Source organism: Gekko japonicus, unplaced genomic scaffold (genome assembly GCF_001447785.1).
Source record: "Gekko japonicus isolate JY-2015 unplaced genomic scaffold, Gekko_japonicus_V1.1 scaffold640, whole genome shotgun sequence".
NCBI lineage: Eukaryota > Metazoa > Chordata > Lepidosauria > Squamata > Gekkonidae > Gekko > Gekko japonicus.
The window spans coordinates 449,033-469,877 of NW_015174860.1; the positions used below are offsets into that span (position 1 = coordinate 449,033).

The following is a 20,845-nucleotide window of genomic DNA, read 5'->3' on the forward strand; positions in this document are numbered from 1 at the left end:
GGGTGTGGCCTAATATGCTAATGAGTTTCTGCTGTTAGGTGTGGCTTATTATGCTAATGAGTTCCTGCTGGGCTTTTTCCACGAAAAAAGCCCTGGAGAGGTGGATCTATCCGCTGAAGACGGGGTTGAAACAGAATGCTGGGGAGCAGTCTGCAGCTGTGGCTTCTCTGAGGCCCCTGCTGGTACGCTTCCCTGTGCACTTGACTGACTGCTTTGGAAACGGGATGCTTGACTAGATGGTCCCCTGGTTTGATCCACCACGGCTACTCTAACATTCCCCACTGTTACTACTAATCTGGTTTTGTTTCTTCTCTTCCACTAGCTAATGGTGCCCTCCATTGGAAACCTTTCAGAAAGACAAAGAAAATCGCTGGAGCGGAAGCGGTCACAGTTGAAGCTCTACTCTCAGCTGGCCTCCCCACCATGCTACCAGCTGGCTGAGAAGCGAGCTGAAGGCAGTGGACGGAAGTGACCAGACATTTTTCACTCACCAGCTACTGAAGAACAGGGATATTGGAAAGAAGGGGCAACAACTCAATTAAAAATAAACAGGAGTGATGTGGTACTTTAAAGAACAGCAGGTTCGTATCCTGGCACAGGCCTGCACAGACCAGAGTCTGCTTTGTGAGATGTACGCAGTGGGTCCTCCTCGTTAGCCAGATCTGTTTATAAGGTTATGAAGGAAAAAAGTTGTGAACAATAGTCAAAGGTCATAAAATGGGAGCAATATTCAGAGAGATGTGATTATGTAACATTGAGATGTTACTAAGAAAAGTACAGAGGCTACTGATAATAGCAATAACTGGTGACAGTGTGGTTTCCTAAATTTTGCTAATCTGATTAATACTTTGAACGGTGAAGAAATTCCATGTCTGTTAACTTCTTAATGTCTTTGTCAAACTTCTTAATGAATTCTAGTTCAGCAACTGCACACTGAAGCCTCTTCTTGGATATTTATTTATTTATTTATCTTTCTACCCCGCTCAAACCCCCAGGGGGTCTCTGAGCGGCTTACAGTTAATATCTTTTATTGGTGCTTGCCTTAGAAAGTTTAACCACAAATTCTGTTTCCTCAGTCATAAATTGATTTATGGTACCTTTTGTTGGAAAGAGAAACAGGTACAGTTTATCATTTATTTTGGGCTTACCCAGTTCCTATACAGTAGCAGTTGAAAACTTATACAGCAATTAATATAATTTGGATCAATGTGAATTTAGAACAAGTTTTTGCTACAATATCCAGTAATTTATTAGTGGCTGATATAACTTATTTTGTTTTCCTTCCTCTTGATTTCCCCCCTTTTAATGTAACAAAGGTTTTAATTCAAGTTTGTGTTCTTATCTCGATTATTCTCCTCTCTCGATTGGGCTCCTCTCTTTATTGCTAACTTCTGTTTATCTTGTTTTCCTGTTTTGGGGTCCTAATCAGGCATCAAAACCATTTTTCTATTTGCCATCTTTCTGTGTTCACAATCATCTTACTTTTAAGGCTTCTCATAATCCTTGTAAACCCATTGACATCAATAGGTGTAACTCTTCCTAGGATTGTACTGTATTCTTCCTATGCATGGAATGTCGTGCTTTCTTTTCTCTTCTCATTCATTTTAAAAACCTGGTCATTCCACACTGCATTTTAATACAGACTGTTTTTTAAAAATCATTTCTATACCATTTTTAAAAGTTTACTTCCCTCCCTTCTTTTCATCTCTACTGCTAACACTTCCCATTGTGTCTGTAGATTTTAGAGTATGAGCTGGAGGAAAGATTCGTTTTGAAAGTTTATTTATAGCATGTAGTGATTTTAAGTGCTTTATAAATTGTGACAATCTAATATTCACTAGTAGGAAAAAACTACAATGGCAGTTCTCAGATTTCAGCAAGCCTATTTGAACCCCCAGGTCTGCAAGCCCCCCCTGCTCCCTGCCCCTCATCAGCACCACCTGTACAGCCCCCTTTCAAAGGGCATGGCAAGATACAAATATTTTCTCAGTACCTAGACTACAAGTTCAGGTGTCTCAGAGGGTAGATGATTCTATATGGTCCTGACCCAAGTCCTAATAAATTCCACTCCTTGCTTAGAAGACACAGGAAAATCTTCCCTAACAGTTAAAAACCTTATTAGGGAAAAACTTTGAGAGCTGCTCCTAGAAATAGGGAGGGGGGAAAAACCCATCACACACACAACCCAAACTTTCACTATATATCCCTGCCCCCATTCCTGCAAAACAGAGATCTCTGTTTTCTCATGACCCAAATAAGCAAGAGAAGGCCTTGTCCACCTCCAAAGGCCCCTGGGGCAATCTTTTCAAAATGCTCTCTCTCTCTCTCTGTGTCAGTGTTCCCTCTAAGATGAGTTAGTGTGAGCTAGCTCACAATTTTTAGCCTCTGGCTCAAACATTTTTGTCTTTGCTCAGGAAGGATGGCTCCAGAGCAAACTATTTTATGCAGCAGCCAAATCACTTGCTCACAACTTTAATGCCAGTAGTTCACAAAGTAGAATTTTTGCTCACAAGACTCCACAGCTTAGGAGCATTTGTGTGTGTGTGTGTGAAGTGTTATCAAGTTGTTTCCGACTTATGGTAACCCTATGAATTAATGTTTTCCAAAAGGTCCTATCGTTAACAGCTTTGCTTGGGTCTTGCAAACTGAGGGCCATGGCTTCCTTGATTGCATCAATCCATCTCATCTTGTGTCTTCCTCTTTTCCTGCTTCCTTCAACTTTCCCTAGCATAATTGTCTTTTCCAGCAAGTCTCATCTTCTCATAGAGAGCCAGTTTGGTGTAGTGGTTAAGTGCGTAGACTCTAATCTGGGAGAACCGGGTTTGATTCCCCACTCCTCCACTTGCACCTGGCTGGATGACCTTGGGCAAGCCGTAGCTCTGATAAGAGCTGTTCTTGAAAAAAAGAGCAATTTCTGTCAGAGCTCTCCCAGCCCCACCTACCTCACAGGGTGTCAGTTGTGGGGAGGGGAAGGGAAAGGAGTTTGTAAGCCGCTTTGAGACACCTTTGGGTAGTGAAGGGCGGGGTATAAATCCAATCTCCTCTTCTTCTTCTAATGTGACCAAAGTACAATAGCCTCAGTTTAGTCATTTTAGCTTCTAGGGGGAGTTCAGGCTTGATTTGATCTAGACCCCACTGAGTTGTCTTTTTGACGGTCCACAGTATCCATAAAACTCTCCTCCAACACATTTCAGATGAATCAGTGCTAGATTATCTTATATTATGGTTAACCATTGCAGAGACTCTTGGTTTTAAATGCTGGAAATAAAGGAGACTTTCCCAAAGTAGGGACATAGATTTCATAAACAAGTCACACCAGAAAGAATTAGAGAAAGAAGACAACAATGTAACAAAATTAATGTAAACTGAAAACTGCATTATTTATTGATGAAGTCTTTGCTTCTGCAATTGTTCTACAAATGCTGGAACTTATTTTAATATAGCAAACTGTGTGTATACATAATTATACACACAACATTTGCAATTAGTTGTAAGATCCTTTAAAAAAGAAATTAAAAAATAACCAGCAGGTTGTCCATAAGGAAATTTCAAGGAAGCCCCAGAAAATAGAAAAAAAATATATCCAGCATTTAACTGAAAGTCTTTTAGAAGACATGTTCCTCTAAAGACTGGGGAAACCCTTCCTCCCCACAGGTGAACCCTGGAAATAAACGGTTTGTTAACAAGCCCTCCACCCTCTGCTTCCCATTCCATACAGACATTTGCTGACACTCAAAGAACAGACTTTGGCTTTGTGCTTCTTCCTGTCAGTTTTCTTCAGTCTTCAAGCCCAAGATCTTTTTGACATAGTTCTGGACATTAACGTGAAGTTGTGGTGCTGTGGCAGAGAACGTCTCTACAGCCAGAGCCCGGGCAGTTTCTGAACCACTCACCATGGCCCGGTAGATGGGAAGGGTGTATTTCTGCTTTCCCTGAAACAAAGTACAGGCAACGAATTAGAAGGCTTCTTTGATGCTAAAATCACAGTAGGCTACATACCTGCGCAGAGAATCTATAAATCTCTTCCAAATCCCGCTGTTAGATATCCCAGAAGACTACACGTTTCTCTCCCCACCCCCAAAAGCTGGAAACTGTTCATGCTGCAGAAATCCATTTTTTTCAGCACAATGAAGTACAGTTTGCCATTTGTTCCAATGTATTTGCACTTAGGAAGTGGACAGTGCTGCACTGATGAGAAAATGGGCTTGCAAAACCTACACTGCAAGCTGTAGGGTAGTAAAGAACAGACTGTTAATTGCTGCATACAGCACCTTCTGGACTGAAACTAGAACCATAAAATGATTCTGGACAGTTTCATACAAAAGTTGCCACCAAATACATGTTCGCTCTGAAAGTACAAACAGCACTGGTGCTGAAATGAAAAGCCTCTAGAAATTAAAACTGAAGAATACGAGAGCAGACACTTAAAATTTCCCATCTGCAGTCAAAATGAAGACCAGTCCCAACAACAAGCTATGCAAAGAGGCCTGCCTCAACAGCAGATTCTGTGGGCACCATTCCTAATGTGGGGAAATTGTCTGTTGCCAAGTTTAGTTAGATCTCTGTAAGCCCCTCAACAGACCTGTGAAACGTTCCTATTTAGGCTGTTTTCAACCATCCTTGGTTAGTGGCCTGTCTGAAGTAGTTTTCCACTGGTGCAAAGGGGACAAGAGACAAGGCTACCCAGTTCCTCTTCTTGCTGCAGCCTCGGCCTCCATGGCTTTTTTTGTTCATGTGGCTCCCATGATCCCTAGCAAAGCCTTTTCAGGGGTCAAAAGGGGACCCCTCATCCTGCTTATACCAACCAGCCCATTGTTTACATGGAGTACTTATTGCCTGCTGTTTATATTGGCCATCTTAATTTGCACAAAGAGAAGGCTTTGGTTCCAAAAAATAAAACAAATATGCCTAGTTTGAAATAGTGAAGGCAGGAATCAGAGTGTTCTCCGAACTGAGAGAGAATATTATATTGCTAAACGAATCCCTCCCCATTCAGCAGCAAGCTCTGACTTAGACAAGGGTGCGGGTGTCTGGAGGGGCCGCTCTGCTGAGAAGTAGAACACCAAGCCCAGCCCCCTTCCAAGCAAGGAGGGGTCCCAGTCTGCAATTTGGTACGTTAAAGCTACTGGACTATTTATTACATTTTCTTCTTCTCACATATTACTCCTCTCCTTCCTCTAAGGAATTCAGGATAGTGTGTATATTTGTCATCTTCTTCATTTTACCCTAGCAACCGCATGAAGTAGACTGGGCCCTCGCTATCTTTCAGCCTCACGTCACTGAATAAACATCGGCAAAACAGGAATATGTGCCTGGGCCTCCTCAGTGTGACTCCAACATTTTAAACATTACACCGCATTGGCTTAATATCCCTAAGACCAAGTCAACTTGCAGAAAAATTAACCACAAACCTGGCTGTGAAGGAAGTCTTTCACTTTGTCAAACTCAGCATCATGATTGTTCTTGAGGAGAATCTGGCACCACCGAAGACGCAGCTCTGCATTCTGAGCTCTGGAGATCTTGGGGTACAGGCTGCTCATCTTCTCAATGTTTCCTAAATATGAGACAACAGAGAATATCAGCTATTTTAATGGAACACATCATCACAGCCATAAGAAAGGCATGATTCTAGGCCTTTTCATCCCATGCACACGAACACACACCCCTAGGAGACACATGACACAAGTTACACAATCCCCACACAGTTCCTAGAACCACCAGTTTGCAATTTGGCTTGCTAGCCAGAGTCTACAGTGCCCTGCAAATCACTTGTTCAGTAACACAGACTGTTTTACCATCTGGCAAAGGGGATTTCTCCAACACCTTATCCAGGAAATAGACCAGCTGGAAGGTTTTCCAAGCAGAGATATCCATGGCTTTAATTGCCTCCATGTTGTAGTTCTGCCATAGTTCTGCCAGCTTCTCAGCCGGCTTCATCAGCTCTTCTCCTGGTGAAAGATCAGGAAGGTATGGTGGCCAGCCAGGTGTGTTCAGCCACCGGTCAAACTCAAAGCCTGCCACAAGAACAGGGAGGAGAAAAAGAAATTCCCTGGAATTAACAGAAAGCATCAGACAATATGGGCACAAAAGCTTAGGCTACAATTAAAACCTTGCTAGTCCTTAAGATGCTACAAGATTCCTGTTCATTTCTGCTGTAGCAGACTAACCCAGGTAGCCCTCTGGAATTATTAATAAAAGCACACGATCAACAGAACAGATTTCAGATTTTCAAAGTGCTTTGCAAACGTTATCTCAGTAAACTATGTTACCGATAGGCCAGCACTGTCATCTCCAACAAGCATGGCTTGCAGAGACAAGATTTGAACCAAGGACTTTCTGCTCTAATCTGCTATATAATGCCAGCTTTTCTCAATAAATTTAATTTTGCTCAAGAATGAAGATCCATGACCTCTTGCTGCTCCTGGAATATGGATGGCATGCTTCACTCTTCTCTTTGCTAAGGTGGAGAAACAGTCAAGAAGACTCTCCTGTGAAGAAACTCTCTTTGGCGCAATGGGTGTCTCCTCACCTGGGAGAAGCTGAGGCAGTGGGAATGAAAGCAATCTAAGGCTGAGATAGGAAAGGAGACAGCCTCAGGCAACAGCAGGAGAGCACAGACTTGCATGAGAGAGAAGGATGGGCCTGTTCCCCTAAATCTAGCAGCAGCTGGTGAGCCTGGATTCAAGATCTTCATAAGTTACATATGCTGGGTCCTAAAATGAAGGAGGAAATCTAAGAACAGGTGAGTATTCCTGACCTGGAATGGTATCCACCCCTTTTTTCTTCAGTTCTGGGAAATACTCCAGGTAAAACTTCAGAGCATCATCGGCGGTGATGCTCTGAAACTTGAACTGGTTCACATAAGCCTGCAATAGAGAAAGACTGGCTGAGTGATCCGTAGTGACATGGGCTGAACCCTCCGGCTCTTCAACCCATAACTAAACTCACAGGCTTCTCTTCCAGATATGCCCTGGAAAATCTAGAGCTGAGGAGTGAGGGACATTACAAGCAAGGAGGACTCTTTGCTTTTGGACCAACATGGGGTTCATTTAACATCCAGTGTCACAGAACACCTCGGTCTTAGGGGCTGGCCTACTGACATTTGCAGAAAGAGACCAAACTGTCATCAAGATTTGTGAACTCTTTGGGCTTGCGATGCCAGCCTCCTATCTGCCTGTTCACATTATTTTTTTCAACCTGGTCATCTTTAAAGGAACCCATAACAGTTACAGCAACAGCCGGCGGGTCTGGGCTTCGCACTCGAGGCGCATTATCAGGATAAGACCGTCTCCCCATTAGCGTTTCCCCCTTTGAGAAGTCCCTCAACTTCCCAAGCAAAATCCATCACTTTGATGACAGAACTCTGGCTTGTCTGGGACAGCCATGATTGCCATAAACCACTTTTTACTGAATGGCATTATGCAAGCAAGCTCTAGAACTCACTTCATTCATTACCTTCTGTGACTGCAAAGTAATGCCCTTTGTGAGCGAGTGCCAGAGGGGAAATGGCACTTCCTCAGGCTCTCATGAAGCAGAAAGACGTTCCAGGCTAACACACCATACCTGAAGGAAAGCATCAAACCTGCTCTGGTCTCCCACAAGGTGTGCAAGGTAGGAGACAAAGCAGTAGCCCTTCTCATAAGGAGTCTCATTATAGGTGTCTTCAGGATCAACACCTGGTAGAAAGAAACAAAAGAGGATGCTGCTTACAAAACTAATTGTCATTACAATGAGTGGAGAATATCAACCAGAAATTATTTGCTTTAGTCAGTGATCCCTGATGTGGTGTCCACTGTCCAGGGCCTCGATATCCATGGACACCTGCCAACGTGTCTCCTGGAACACGCTTGTGTTTCCCCCCCATGAAGAGTGTCGTTCCCAAAGGAAAGGCCTGAACCTGGCTTTCCTCCACCAGATCCTCCAGATCCCAGGAGCCATCATCTGTATATCTGCAGGAAACACCCATTCAGAAACAGCTACATTCATCTTAGGAGGATGTTTGTCTTGAAACGTCCTAACATTTGGTGGAACCTACCATCGTTCTGTGATTGAACCTAGCCTCTGTGGCAGCCATTTTGTGGTTGCTCCACCCATGATAGCCATTTTGTTGTGTTGCCCAGTTCCTGTCCTCAAAATTCCAGAAATGTTCACAAACGTCAAGGTTGGGGACCTCTGGTTTAAAGTGCATTCCTTCCTGCTTTTCTCCACATCACTTCATCACTTTAGTGTGCACTGAGTTTCTCTCTTCTAACTTCCTCACAGTAGTTCCCTATTGTCCCTGCATTACAGATTGATAACTGCTGAAGAGCTAGTAACACGTGAACATGGCACTGATCAACACTCAAGACTATACTTGCTTCAGAGTCCTTAACTGACATAAAGTGGGGGGGGGGGGAAGGGGAGGACAGAGAAAAGCAACAGCAGTTTTGAGAGTAGATAATTTTCTACCTGTCTGACATTCTACTTATCCTTCCCCACCTTGTCAGCTATCCATTTGGTTCTCAGAAGCCCAGACTCTGCCATGCAGACATGCACTGTTATCAATACTAACCCGGCTCTATTATGACTCTGAGCTTGTTGAGAGGATGATCTTCCCCAGTGTTGTCCATGTGTTGGCGCAACAGAGCCCTCCCTGTAGCAGCTTCCAAGCAGGTGTAAGCAGCGCCTGATATAAGGAGGAGAAGCAACAGAGAGAAACTGAGCTAGTATCCAAAGCCATTTAGGACAACCAACCAACGAAATCAAGCTGCCTCCTTGGTTTTCTGAGAGGACATCTGGAGGGCAACACCACAGAAATAAAAAATTGGCACTCTTAAGTCCCTAAAGGGCAAGAAAGGTTCCCCTGGAAATAAAAGCAAAAGCATCCCCTTACCCCCAACATATGTATACACTAGGAAGAAGACTCGTTGTGGAAATAAAGAAAATGAGTGCTAGACAGGCTGGCTGGCGGTGGCTCCCCTCGTGCCCCCTGCCGCTCGAGACCCCACGAGGTGGCCTGGCCCCTCCTCAAACCCCACCGGTGGCAGAGGCCCCAGCAGGCCAGGGCACCAAGCGTCATCTGCTCCCACGGGCGGGGGCCTCCAGAGGACTTTCCCCAGCCGGGCAGCTCAGCGGGCGAGCAGAGAGGGATGATGTGGTGACCTCTGGAGGGCTTCCCCCCCCCCACCCGGTGGGCAAGCAGGGAGAGGTGGCGCGGGGCCCTCCGGCAGCCTGTCACCACCCGGGCAGCTCAGCGGGCAAGCGGGGAAAGCTAGTGCAGGGCCCTCCGGAGGCCTTCCCCCCGTCCGGCTCAGCAGGCGAGCGGGGAGAGGTGGCGCGGGGGCCTCCGGAGGCCTGTTGCCCTCTGGGCGGATCGGCAAGCAAGTGGGGAGAGGTGGCGCAGGGGCCTCTGGAGGACTCCCCCTGCCCAACAGGCGAGTGGGGTGAGGTGGCATGGGAGCCTCCGGCGGCCTGTCCCCACCAGGGCAGCTCGGCGGGTCAGCGGGGAAAGCTGGTGCGGGGGCCTCCGGAGGACCGTCCCTGCCGGGCAGGCGAGTGGGGAGAGGTACTGGAGCGCCTGTCCCTTCTGTCGTCCGGCCGCACGCAGGCCAGCCTGCGACTTGCGCTGGGGCGAGGACGTCCGCCATGGCAGCGGCACAATCAGGCTCTGGTCCCCGGCTGCCAGAGTGTCTGTCCTGTCCACCAGCTGCAAGGAGAGTGAGACTGAGATGCCGGGTGTTGCCTCTGTGGGCGGGACCACGGCAAGGGAGGCAGCACGCAGCCAGTGGAAGAAGAAGAAGAAGAGAGAAGAAGAGATTGGATTTATACCCCGCCCTTCACTTGGAGTCTCAGAGCGGCTTACAAACTCCTTTCCCTTCCCCTCCCCACAACAGACACCCTGTGAGGTGGGTGGGGCTGAGAGAACTCTGACACAAACTGCTCTTTTTCAAGGACAGCTGTGCCAGAGCTTGTGACTGACCCAAGGTCACATCAGCAGGTGCAAGTGGAGGAGTGGGGAATCAAACCCGGTTCTCCCAGATTAGAGTCCGCACACTTAACCACTACACCAAAGTGGCACTCCAGGGCGCCATCCAATTCCGGAGCGTGTCGAATGTTCTGGAGAGTGCCACCTCCAAAAGGTTTTTATAATATAGGGAGATATTTCAGCATTAGCAAGTACATGTTGTTGTTCCCCAAGCTGGGATTCTAAGTATGCATTCAAATGTCTAGGGGGTAAGTGGTACAATTATTTAATGGGACTGAGATTAATCTTATAGACAATATAAATCAGGGGTCCCCAGCATGATGCCCACAGGTGTCATGGTGCCCCCACCAACACCTTCCCTGGTGCCCACCAAGCATTTTTAGAAAGTGGGCAGGGCCAAGTTGAATTTTGACCCAGCAAGGCTGTGCGGACTTTTAAAAAGTTGTTATGGCACAACAGTACTAAGATCTTCACAGCATGACTGAAGGTAATCTGAAAATATTTTAAAACAATATATTCACTTTAAAAGGCACCCTGTTAAGCAGAGCTTCCGCCTGAAATGCACCAAAGTTACTGTTAGAGCTATGCAGGACTTCACTCCCTGACATTTTGTGGTTGGCCCCACCTCTTGCAGCAGCCAAAGGTGCCTGCAGGCTCTAAAAGGTTGTGACCCCTGATCTAGTTGGGTACGATCTCCTGAGAGGACATATACTTGAGGAGTGCTTGTCTGAAAAATCCTTTCAGAAAAATCTCTCTGAACAAAGAAAGGTAACATACCAGGGAGGAGACTTTTGGCCTAGCCTAACAAGCGTTCCCTCAAGAGCACAAACAAAGTGGTAAGAGTCTTGCCAGAACTGTGCTCCCCGTTTAATATCCGTGCAGATTCTAAGGCGACAGCAGACCCTGCACTACCAAAGTATGTCAGTGGTCACCTCTGTAGATGCATACTGTATTCACACACCCTTTGTGTTTTATGTTACTTTCTCAGTGTTATCCTTCCAGCATTCCTCAACCCATGTGAGTGTTGCCAACAACTTCTCAGCTAGCTTCATGCCATCTGATCTGTCAGGCTACAGCTCATGCAAGCTCATGCCAGAACAACACATTTGCTTCCTGACATTACAGGAATCCAATCTCACACTGCGAGGAAACCAGATAGGAATTCATCCTTCCTCCAACTACTGTTTGGGTATAAATAGTTATGGTGGGGGAGTGACGTAGCCAGAAGTGCTGTCCTGTTCTGCACAGAATATCAGGATTTGTTTGGGTATGTTCACTGACCTTCAACTGCAAAGTAACAACTTCCAACATCTCTAACAGAGTACTGTGCAATAATTCAGATTGGACATTTGCATGCTATCTACTGATTCAGATGAACTGGCACTAAAATACAAACAGAAGGTCTAGAAATATCTTGAGGAAGGAGCAGTTGCCACAAAAAAAAATCAACTCCATCCTCACCAATCTGCTTCCTGCGAGCAGCATCTGAGGAAAGCACCTGGCAAACATGCCCAAGATTGATTGCTGAGATGTAGACCTTGGCCTTGTATGTGCCAGTACAGTCAAGCTCTTCCCCCAGTGCACCCATGCTGGTAAGCCAAAATGTAACAGTCATCTTAACACAAAACTCACCATAGATTTCTGTAGTTATCCTTCTCTGTGCATACATGGTGAATCCCTCGTTCAGCCAGAACTCCCCCCAATGGGCATTGGTGACTAGATTTCCAAACCAGCTATGGGAGATCTCATGGATGATCACATCGGCCAAGGAACGATCTCCAGCCAAGAGACAGGGAGTGACAAAGGTGATACAGGGGTTCTCCATCCCCCCAAAAGGGAATGAGGGTGGCATAAACAGGACATCATACCTATCAAAAGGGAAAGAAATTACCAGCAAAAACAATACTGTCCTTTAGGAGGATGAGACTGGCCCCTCAATAGCATTCTAGTGATTTTTCTTTATGTTCGTGCTGATAAACAGGACGGTTTAGATGTAGGTCCCTTATTGCACACACTTCTGTATGGCTGGCAGAGGTTCCCTCTCAGCTTTCCAGAATGAAAGTTCATCAAAAGGCAGGGTAAACTTCCTGATGGCTCCACCTATTTCAAGCAGCATGCATTTTGACTAAACTAGAGCTCATATTCCCACAGGAAGAGAATGGCTGCTGCCCTTTTGGAGTCCCTCCCCCCCCCCCCCTCAGCAAAAGCTCCAGTGAGCTGACTTTAGGAAGAGGACAGAGAAAAGTTTAACTAGCTGAATTTGAGTGAAGGGCTCTCTTCAGGGCAGTTCCTCTGATTTTACAGCTATAGCAGCTAGTTCTGCAAGAACGTAGGCCTTAGACCACTGGTCCACCTAGATCAGCAGTGTCTGCTCTTGACTTGGGGAAACTCTGGGGTTTCATGCAGATAAAAGCTCTTTTCCAGCACCTACTGCCAAGGAGCCTTTCACTGGGGACATCTGGGATTGAAACTTGGACTTTCTGCATAATAAGCATGCATTCTACTACTAAGCCACTGCCTGTTCCCCTAGAAGGAGTACCTTTCCCAAACATATGGTCCAAACAGCTTCTCTCCAGTGGTCAGAAACTCTTCAATCACACCATCGTATTCTTTCTTAGCAGCCTCAATCAGGCACGGCTCAGCCCATACATGACTCCTAGTAGGGAAACCAACATATTGATGGAAATCTGTAAGAACATATACTTAGCCATTTAAGTAATGGTGCGCACCTTGGTATGTAAATATTAGCTCACATGGTCACCAAGGCAAATAAAAACCTATTAATTTAGGTATACATACTTTTATCCCTAAAAGTGGTTTACGTCATCATCTTCCCCTCCTCCAAGCTATCCCCACAACAGCCACCCTGGGAGTTGGTCAGGCCAACAGATACTGATGGGCTGTTGGTTACCCTGTGAGCGTCCATGGCAGAGTGGGGATTTGAATCTCAGTCTCCACAGCCTGAAACTCCAACCACTACAGCACACCAGCTCTCTTGCCCTAGATGTAATAAGATGGAGCCATTTTAGCAGCTTTTGGACATTGCATCTTTATTAGTCAGTGATTGTTAAGGTCATACAGAAAGGACTGCAAATGTCAGACATCGAGCTAATGATGTCTTTCCTGCCGGCCCTGCCTTTAAGCCTTTGATTAAGAATATCAAAGAACACCTTCCATTTGATGTAAGACAACGGAGGAAGAAATACAAAGAACTGGTGACTTTTCTTCAGACCAATTCAATCGGATATAAATGGCTATTTCCTGAAGGAGTGACTTTCAAGATGAAGGACAAAAAAGAGAAGATTGATTCTGTGTTTAAAGCTAAAGAGTTCCTGAGGGCCCAGCTGGGAGGAGCAGAGGAAGAAGGCGGGAAATTGAGCGGAGAAGTGGATTCAGGATCTTCCGGGGAGGACTCTTTGACTGAGCAGGGAGCAGCAGCTCCAAGAAGTCCTTACAAGCTGAGGAAGGGGAAAAAGAAGTAAAGGCTGAAGGACTCTGAATTGTGCCTTGAACTCAACAAGATGTTAGTGATGAATGGGGGGTGGTTTCTAGGCATTTTAAGTTTTAAAAGGAGAAGAGAGAAAAGATGAAAATGTTTGACTTTGTTTGTAGAGATGAAATTGAAGCTATGATTTATTGTAACTAAGCTTATTGGAGATCTCCTCTCTTGGGTTTTTAGGTAGTAGTTGGTATTCTTTACTTTATCCTAGCATGTGTAGTCCCCTTTTCCCCTTTTTTCTTTGTAGTATTTGTAGTTATATAAAAAAAAATTTAAAAAATCCCCTCCGGGGGAATAAAAAATATATATATATCAAAGAACACCTCAGGGTAACAGCTAACTGCTAAGACTACGGATTCTGTGCATATGCATGTACACGCATATATGCCAAATTGAAAAAGAAACACCGATTCCAAGGAATTTTCCAAGGGATAGAAAGACTCACGGCCCAGCCCTACCTAGACTCCTCCCACCCACCCCCGGTTCCTCTTCACAAAAGTAGCTGGGGGCTAATGAGGAACTGCTATGAAGGAAGAACACTCTGGAGACCCCTCCCTCACCTCCATGATCCCCCCCCTCCAGGATTCTATACATTTTCAGAGCAGGCTGATCCCGCCCCTTAACTGGCTCTCAGCCTTTGAATATTCTGTGCTCTTGGAACACACTCAGTCTTAGGCTATTTCTGAAGTCTGTTTCTTTTAGCTAACTTGCAAAGTCATGCTTCCCTGCATATCAGGAGCCCCCAACGTATGCAGAAACCTCTTCCTTATCAGTGGTTTTGGTGCTTTCATGGCTGGCACAGGGTCTAGTCCCTTTACTGTCAGCCAGACGGAAAGAGGGGGCTAGTCATTTCATTTATTTCAGCTTTTAGCAAAAGGCGTTTGTTCGATTCTTCTCTTTCAGAGGGGTAGCCATGTGTTAACCTGCTGCAGCCAAAACCAAAAGTATTGTCACGACCTAAAGACTAATTCTTCTTTGGTTAATACATTTGTTAAGTCTTCTCTTATTATGCCTGTGATTTTATTGTATTGTACAGGGATATGGGTTTATTTTTTGTGCAATTTTACTGCAAGTCACTTTGCATTTTTGGTTTTAGAAATGCAATTAACACATGCATGAATAAAATAATTGGAGCGTACAACTGTACCTCCACAGCAGCTCTTACCTGGGCCCCACTTCAGCAGAAACTATGTCACCAACCACCAAGGCAACCAAATAGGATGGGATGGGCTGAGGCATCTTGAAGAGGAAAGTGTTGCCCTTTTGCTTCTCCCGGTGAATTGCACTCATTACCGCAGTGAAACCATCGGGGACCTAGCAAGAGAAGAAACTAACATGAAATGCCTTTTGTGGGGACGAGAATAGCATTAGGGATGGGTCTTCGGAGAAGAACCCATTCACAACCACAGTACTAAAGACTGTTGCTGTCCTCTCTCATGAGATTCTTGGCTCTTAGCCGAGCATGGAAAGGGACGCACCAAGAGAAAGGTCCATAGAAGAGTCAACTGCAATCCAACAAATCTTCAGATCAGAAACTGGGCCTTTCAGGCAAGCTTTGAGCCCCACCACCTTTGGTTTTGTAAATTAAACAGAAAGTATAACAACTAGCCAGGGGATCCAGCACTTGAAGAGGTCAGAACCTAGTGAATAAGCTACCTAACTTAGAGAACAATCCTAAGCAGGTCTATTCAGAATCTGGCACAGTGCCAGAGAATCCACATGCATGCACCCAAATTGGTAGAACAGCAGATGCTTAGACTTCATGCAAGCGCGTAAACCTAGAAGTCTGCGAGTACAAAAGAGAACATGTGTATGTATTGCAGGCAGAGGCTGACCCCCAGTTGGCCCCTGCATCCCAGAGTCCAAGGCCCTGATATTTATTAGAAGGGTGATAACTAGTCCAAAACAACGTCCAGAGCGATGCTCTTCTAAGTCCACTGAAGCCAACGGGCTTAGAAGGACGAAGCTTTGCTTAATTTTGCACCATACAAAGAGCACATTTTCCCCCTCCCCAGTGGAATTTTTACAGCCATTCAGTCTCTTTTGAACCTAGGGAACAGCTTACCTTGATTACAGCTGAGTATGTGCTTTTAACTGCAGGGGTGTCAAAGCAAGGGAAAAAGGACCTATTCAGAACAGCTTGGCCTTGGGTGTACATATAGGGCTTCTGCTTGCCTGCTGTCTGCTCAGGAGTAAGCCAACACACCTGACAGGAGACAAAAGACAGTCCTCGGTGAGCAGCGGGAAACTTTACCTGAATGTGCGCCGAATAGGTGCTCTTGACAGCTGGGGTGTGAAAGCCCGGGAAGAAAGACCTGTTCAGCACAGGGAAGCCAGAGGTGTAGAGGAAGGGTCTCTCTTTCTGGGCTGTTTGGTAAGTATCCAGACAGGATATCTATAAAAGCAGGCATAGGATCAAACTGTGAACTACTATCACTTTGATATGGCTACTGTTAACATTTTCAATGGCTTGCGTTTAACACGGATGATTCCGTTATGTTGTTGTTTTCCAGTGTATTGTTTCTACCTTCACAAGCCACCTCTAGCTGGTCTCTAGAGAGGCAGCATAGAAATCCTTTAAATAAAAAAATTTAATGAGAGAGAGAGAGAGAGAGAGAGAGAGAGAGAGAGAGAGAGAGAGAGAGAGAGAGAGAGAGAGCGCTTTAATGGCATAATTAATTTGATTCATATATTACTAGCCTGCTCTTCTCCCCCAATGAACACCCAAAGTGGCTTACAATATTCTCCTCTCCTCCATTTTATCTTCTGTGAGATATGTTAGGCTGAGAACGACAGGCACTCAGTGAGCTTCCACGGCAGAGTTGGAATTTAAACTGCAGTCTCCCAGAGCCTAGTCCAGGAGCACTCTAACTGCAAACGGAATCTGCTGCTCTCATTCATTAGACCTCCATGGACTCCACTCTTCAGCAAAACAAGTCTCATTCTAACATCACCCATGTTATCCATGGAATAAAGGGAGGGAGGGATTCAGTAGACATTAGCTGGTGAGAAATCTAAAGGCCACCCCCCAGTTCAGTCAGAAAACTCAAGATGAGTGCTCTGCTCCACATGCTTACATCCTTTAGCACAACAAACTCTCAGCAAAAGAAGATCTTCAGGCTTTCAAAGCTGCTGCTGCTCTGAAAACAGTTCTCATAGAATAATATTGACCTAATCATGCCCATACACAGGCCCAGTCTAATGTGCCAGAATTTCACAAGGTGTACCTAGCAGTTCGAAAGCAAGAAATTGCAAGTAGATAAATAGGTACCACTTTGGTGGGAAGGTAACAGCGTTCCGTGCGCCGTGGTGTTTAGTCATGCCGGCCACATGACCACGGAAATGTCTTCGGACAGCGCTGGCTCTTCGGCTTTGAAACGAAGATGAGCTCCGCAACCCTAGAGTCGGACTCGACGCTTTCGAGCAAGGGAACCTTTACCTTTTTACATTAACACAGAATTGGAGACCCAAGGCACAGAAGGCATATGTTATCTTTCCTACAAATAGATTTAATACAATGCACTTTCAAGTAAGGGGTAATATGACTGCATACTACAGAAGGGAAGAGAACCAGTGCAGGGAAATGATTTGGCCTGGGATCTGGAAAACCCTGCTCTGAGTCCCTGCTCGGCCTGGAAACTTGCTGAGTAACTTCAGGCCAGTCACTTTCTCTCAGCCTAAACTGCCTCACAGCATTGGACTGAAGATGCACTGAAAGAGGGAGACAACAAACTCCTTGGAGAAAGGGTGGGATGGAAAGTGTACTACGTAATTTTTTTTAAAGTAACAGCTGACCTTTGCTACAAGCCACTCACATTGGTGCAGAAAGCAGAAACGAAACCAGCAACAGATGACTAACAGTAGCGTGACAGATCTAATTCAGAAGGCAGAGCTTCGGTGGCACAAAGACATACTTGGCCCATAGCTCTAACCTATTCATTTCTATGCCACCTTTCCACCCAAACAGGGTGGAACCCAAGAGGGTGAACATTAAAACATTTCCATACTAAAACATCATTTAAAATAAAGTATATATAAAATAATTCAAAAACAAACACATAAACACACGTAACACCAAAACCAGGGAGAAGGGCCAACAACAATTATTGGGGGGGGGGGGTTGTCAAGCAAAACAAATGTCTTCACTCACTGGCGGAAGACAAAAATAGAGGGAGACACACGAATCTCACTGGGGAGGGAATTCCTAAATTTTGGTACCATGACCGAGAAGACCATTTCTCGGGCTGCCACCCATCTAGCCAGGGCAACGAAACAGGGCCTCCAAAGATAGCCGAAGTGGACAGGTAGGATTATATGAGAGAACACTGGTGAAAAGCAGCTGATGAAAGGCACCCCTGGCCACTGTTGCCATCTGTTTACCCAACAAGAGGCCTGGGTACAGCACCTAGGGTTACCCAGTCTCCTAACCAGTGGGTGATGGGGGGGGGTAGGTTGCCAGATCCACGTTGGGACTGGGGAACTCCTGGAGATTTGGGGATGAAGCCTCGGGAGGACAGGGACTTCAATGGGGTGCAATGCCATAGAGTCCACCTTCCAAAGCAGCCATTTTCTCCAGGGGGACTCATCTCTGCGGTCTGGAGAGGAGCTGTAATTCCCGGAGATCCCCAGGTCCCACCTGGAGGCTGGCATCCCTAACATCAGCACCCTCAGGCTATGAGCCTGCTCCTCTGGGGGAGTGCAACCCCATCCAGAACAGCCAATATCCCAATTCCTGGGTCAAACCTTTCCCCTACCAGTAGCACCTCCATTTGGTTGGGATTAAGTTCCAGGTTGCTAGCCCTCTTCTGCTCCAAAACTGCCTTCAGGCGCCTATTCACGGTTTTCAGAACCTCCATATAGAGGAAATACAAGTTCAGGGGAGAGTACTCCCCCCCCCCCCCAATCTGTTTCTGACCACACAGGTCTGAGACCCAAGAAGCAGTGAAGACCGGACACCCGCAGTGCATTTCCTTCATCACTGGTCGCAACCAGCCCCCCCTGCAGTGGATATCACGCGCATAATCTGAACTCTGAACGCCAGACTTCAGCAATCGGGAGAAGGGACGAGACAGGGCCAAGCGGAAGGAGCCGGAAGCGGCTCCGTGGCTCTCTCACCCCAGGGCCTCCGCCTGCCCGGTAGGCGATCTCCACCACCACGGTGTCCCCGCACGTCAGAGGTTCTGGGAAGGTGATGTGCAGAGCGGAGCCGTAGCCGGCGAAGGGGCGGTTCTGGAAGGCGAGCGGGCGCAGCGCTCCGGCCGCTGGGCCGCCTCCTCCGCAAGGGCTCCCAGGCGGCGCCAGCCCGGCGCTTTCCACTTCCACGCTGGGGTGGGAGTCCAAGACGAGGTCGGCCGCATGATCGCGCAGGCAGGTCAGCTCCAGGCGGACCGAGCCTTGCAGGCGGCCGGAGCCCAGCGGCTCGAAGGCCACGCGCAGCGCTAGGTGGAGGTGCCGGAGCTGGAAAGTGTCGGCGCTGCAAGCGGAAGCGGCGTCTCCAGCCGCCATGGCGAGCGAGAGCCAGGAGCCGGCAGAAGCCGTCGGGGCGGGGAAAGGCGGGCCTAGGGGGTGGTGGCCAGGGCCGGCCCTCGGGGAGGAGCCGGGGGTGGGCAGAGCAGCTGCTGCAATACCGGCGGACTGGATTACGTTACGTTCTCCTAATTTGAGTATGGTCTCTCAGCCGACCCCCACCGGGGGGGAGCAGCAATGTTCAGGAACTGGGATGATTGGCCACGGAGTGAATGACAGGCCCGGGGGTGTATCAGGAGTGTTCCGGGACTTGAATGACAGGGCCAAGAGTGGAATGACGGCCCGAGGGTGTACCAGGAGTGTTCAGGGACTGGAATGACACAGAACTAAGAGTGGAATGACAGCCCCAGAGTGGAGCAGGAGTGTTCAGGAACTGGGATGAGAGGCTGACAGCCCCAGGGTGGAGCAGCAGTGTTCAGGAGCTGGGATGATTAGCCAAGAAGTGGAATGACAGGCCCGGGGTGTATCCGGAGTGTTCCGGACTTGAATGACAGGGCCAAGAGTGGAATGACAGCCCCAGGGTGTACCAGGAGTGTTCTGGAACTGGAATGACAGGCCACGGAGTGGAATGACGGCCACAGGGTGGAGCAGGAGTGTTCAGGAACAGGGATGACAGGCCATTGAGTGGAATGACGGCCCCAAGGTGGAGCAGGAGTGTTCAGGAACTGGGATGACAGGCCACGTAGTGGAATGACCGCCCCAGGGTGGAGCAGCAGTGTTCTGGGACTGGAATGAGAGGTCCAAGAGTCGAATGACAGCCTGAGGGTGGAGCAGGAGTGTTCAGGAACTGGAATGACAGAGCTAAGAGTGGAATAACAGCCCGAGGATGGATCAGGAGTGTTCAGGGACTGGGATGACAGGCCACAGAGTGGCATGACAGCCCCAGGGTGGATCAGGAGTGTTCAGGAACTGGGATGAGATGCCACGGAGTGGAATGACAGCCCCAGGGTGGAGCAGGAGTGTTCAGGCACTGGGATGAGAGGCCACGGAGTGGAATGACGGCCCCAGGGTGGAGCAGGAGTGTTCTGGAACTGGGGTGACAGGGCCAAGAGTGGAATGACAGCCTCAGGGTGGAACAGCAGTTTTCAGGAACTGGGATGACAGGCCACAGAGTGGAATAACAGCCCCAGGGTGGAGCAGGAGTGTTCAGGAACTGGGATGACAGACCACAGAGTGTACCAGGGCAAGGAGTGGAATGACAGCCCCAGGGTGTACCAGGAGTGTTCTGGAACTGGAATGACATGGCCAAGAGTGGAATGAACACTCCTGCTCCACCCTGGGGCTGTCATTCTACTCTTAGCCCTGTCATCCCAGTTCCTGAACACTCCTGGTACACCCAGGGGCTGTCATTCCACTCTGTGGCCAGTCATACCAGTTCCTGAACACTCCTGCTCCACCCTCAGGCTGTCATTCGACTCTTGGACCTCTCATTCCAGTCCCAGAACACTGCTGCTCCACCCTGGGGCGGTCATTCCACTACGTGGCCTGTCATCCCAGTTCCTGAACACTCCTGCTCCACCCTAATGGAAAATCCATTCCGCATTTTTATTGCAACTCTACTTGTACCCTAATGTTTTCCAATGGAGTCCATGCAAGTCAATTTGCATTCCTGGCTCCCATTATTTCCAATGGGCCTTCCAGCGTCTCCTATTGTTTCCAATGGGCAATCCTGTCCTTCCTTTTAGTACATCCCAGAACAAATTTAGAGTCCAGTGGCACCTTTAAGACCAACAAAGGTTTATTCAAGGGATGAGCTTTCGTGTTGTCTTCGGCTTCAGACGGAAGATGACGGTCCACTGCTGCCAAATTACGTCCCGGATTTTCATTGCCTTGAATATACTGAACACACACACAAG

General features: G+C 47.3%; 1 protein-coding gene across 1 annotated transcript; it reads right to left on the reverse strand.

The window, feature by feature from the left end:
- Positions 1–3,541: 3,541 nt before the first annotated feature.
- On the reverse strand, positions 3,542–18,997 carry RNPEP (arginyl aminopeptidase (aminopeptidase B)). Its single transcript, XM_015424675.1, has 11 exons — positions 18,579–18,997; positions 15,529–15,669; positions 14,629–14,777; positions 12,504–12,620; positions 11,597–11,832; positions 8,552–8,665; positions 7,564–7,676; positions 6,758–6,866; positions 5,796–6,014; positions 5,412–5,554; positions 3,542–3,932 (listed from the first exon to the last, which is right to left on the reverse strand). The coding sequence occupies exons 1-11, from the start codon at positions 18,966–18,968 to the stop codon at positions 3,768–3,770; spliced, it is 1,896 nt and encodes a 631-aa protein (XP_015280161.1). The 5' UTR covers positions 18,969–18,997; the 3' UTR covers positions 3,542–3,767.
- Positions 18,998–20,845: the final 1,848 nt, after the last annotated feature.

Coding starts and splice junctions, on each gene's coding strand:
- RNPEP (XM_015424675.1), bottom strand. CDS start 18,968: ATGGCGGCTGGAGACGCCGCTTCCGCTTGCAGCGCCGACACTTTCCAG. Junction 12,621..14,628: donor TCTGCTGAAGTGGGGCCCAG/GTAAGAGCTGCT, acceptor TTTCCCTACTAG/GAGTCATGTATGGGCTGAGC. Junction 11,833..12,503: donor GGACCATATGTTTGGGAAAG/GTACTCCTTCTA, acceptor CCCTTTTGATAG/GTATGATGTCCTGTTTATGC.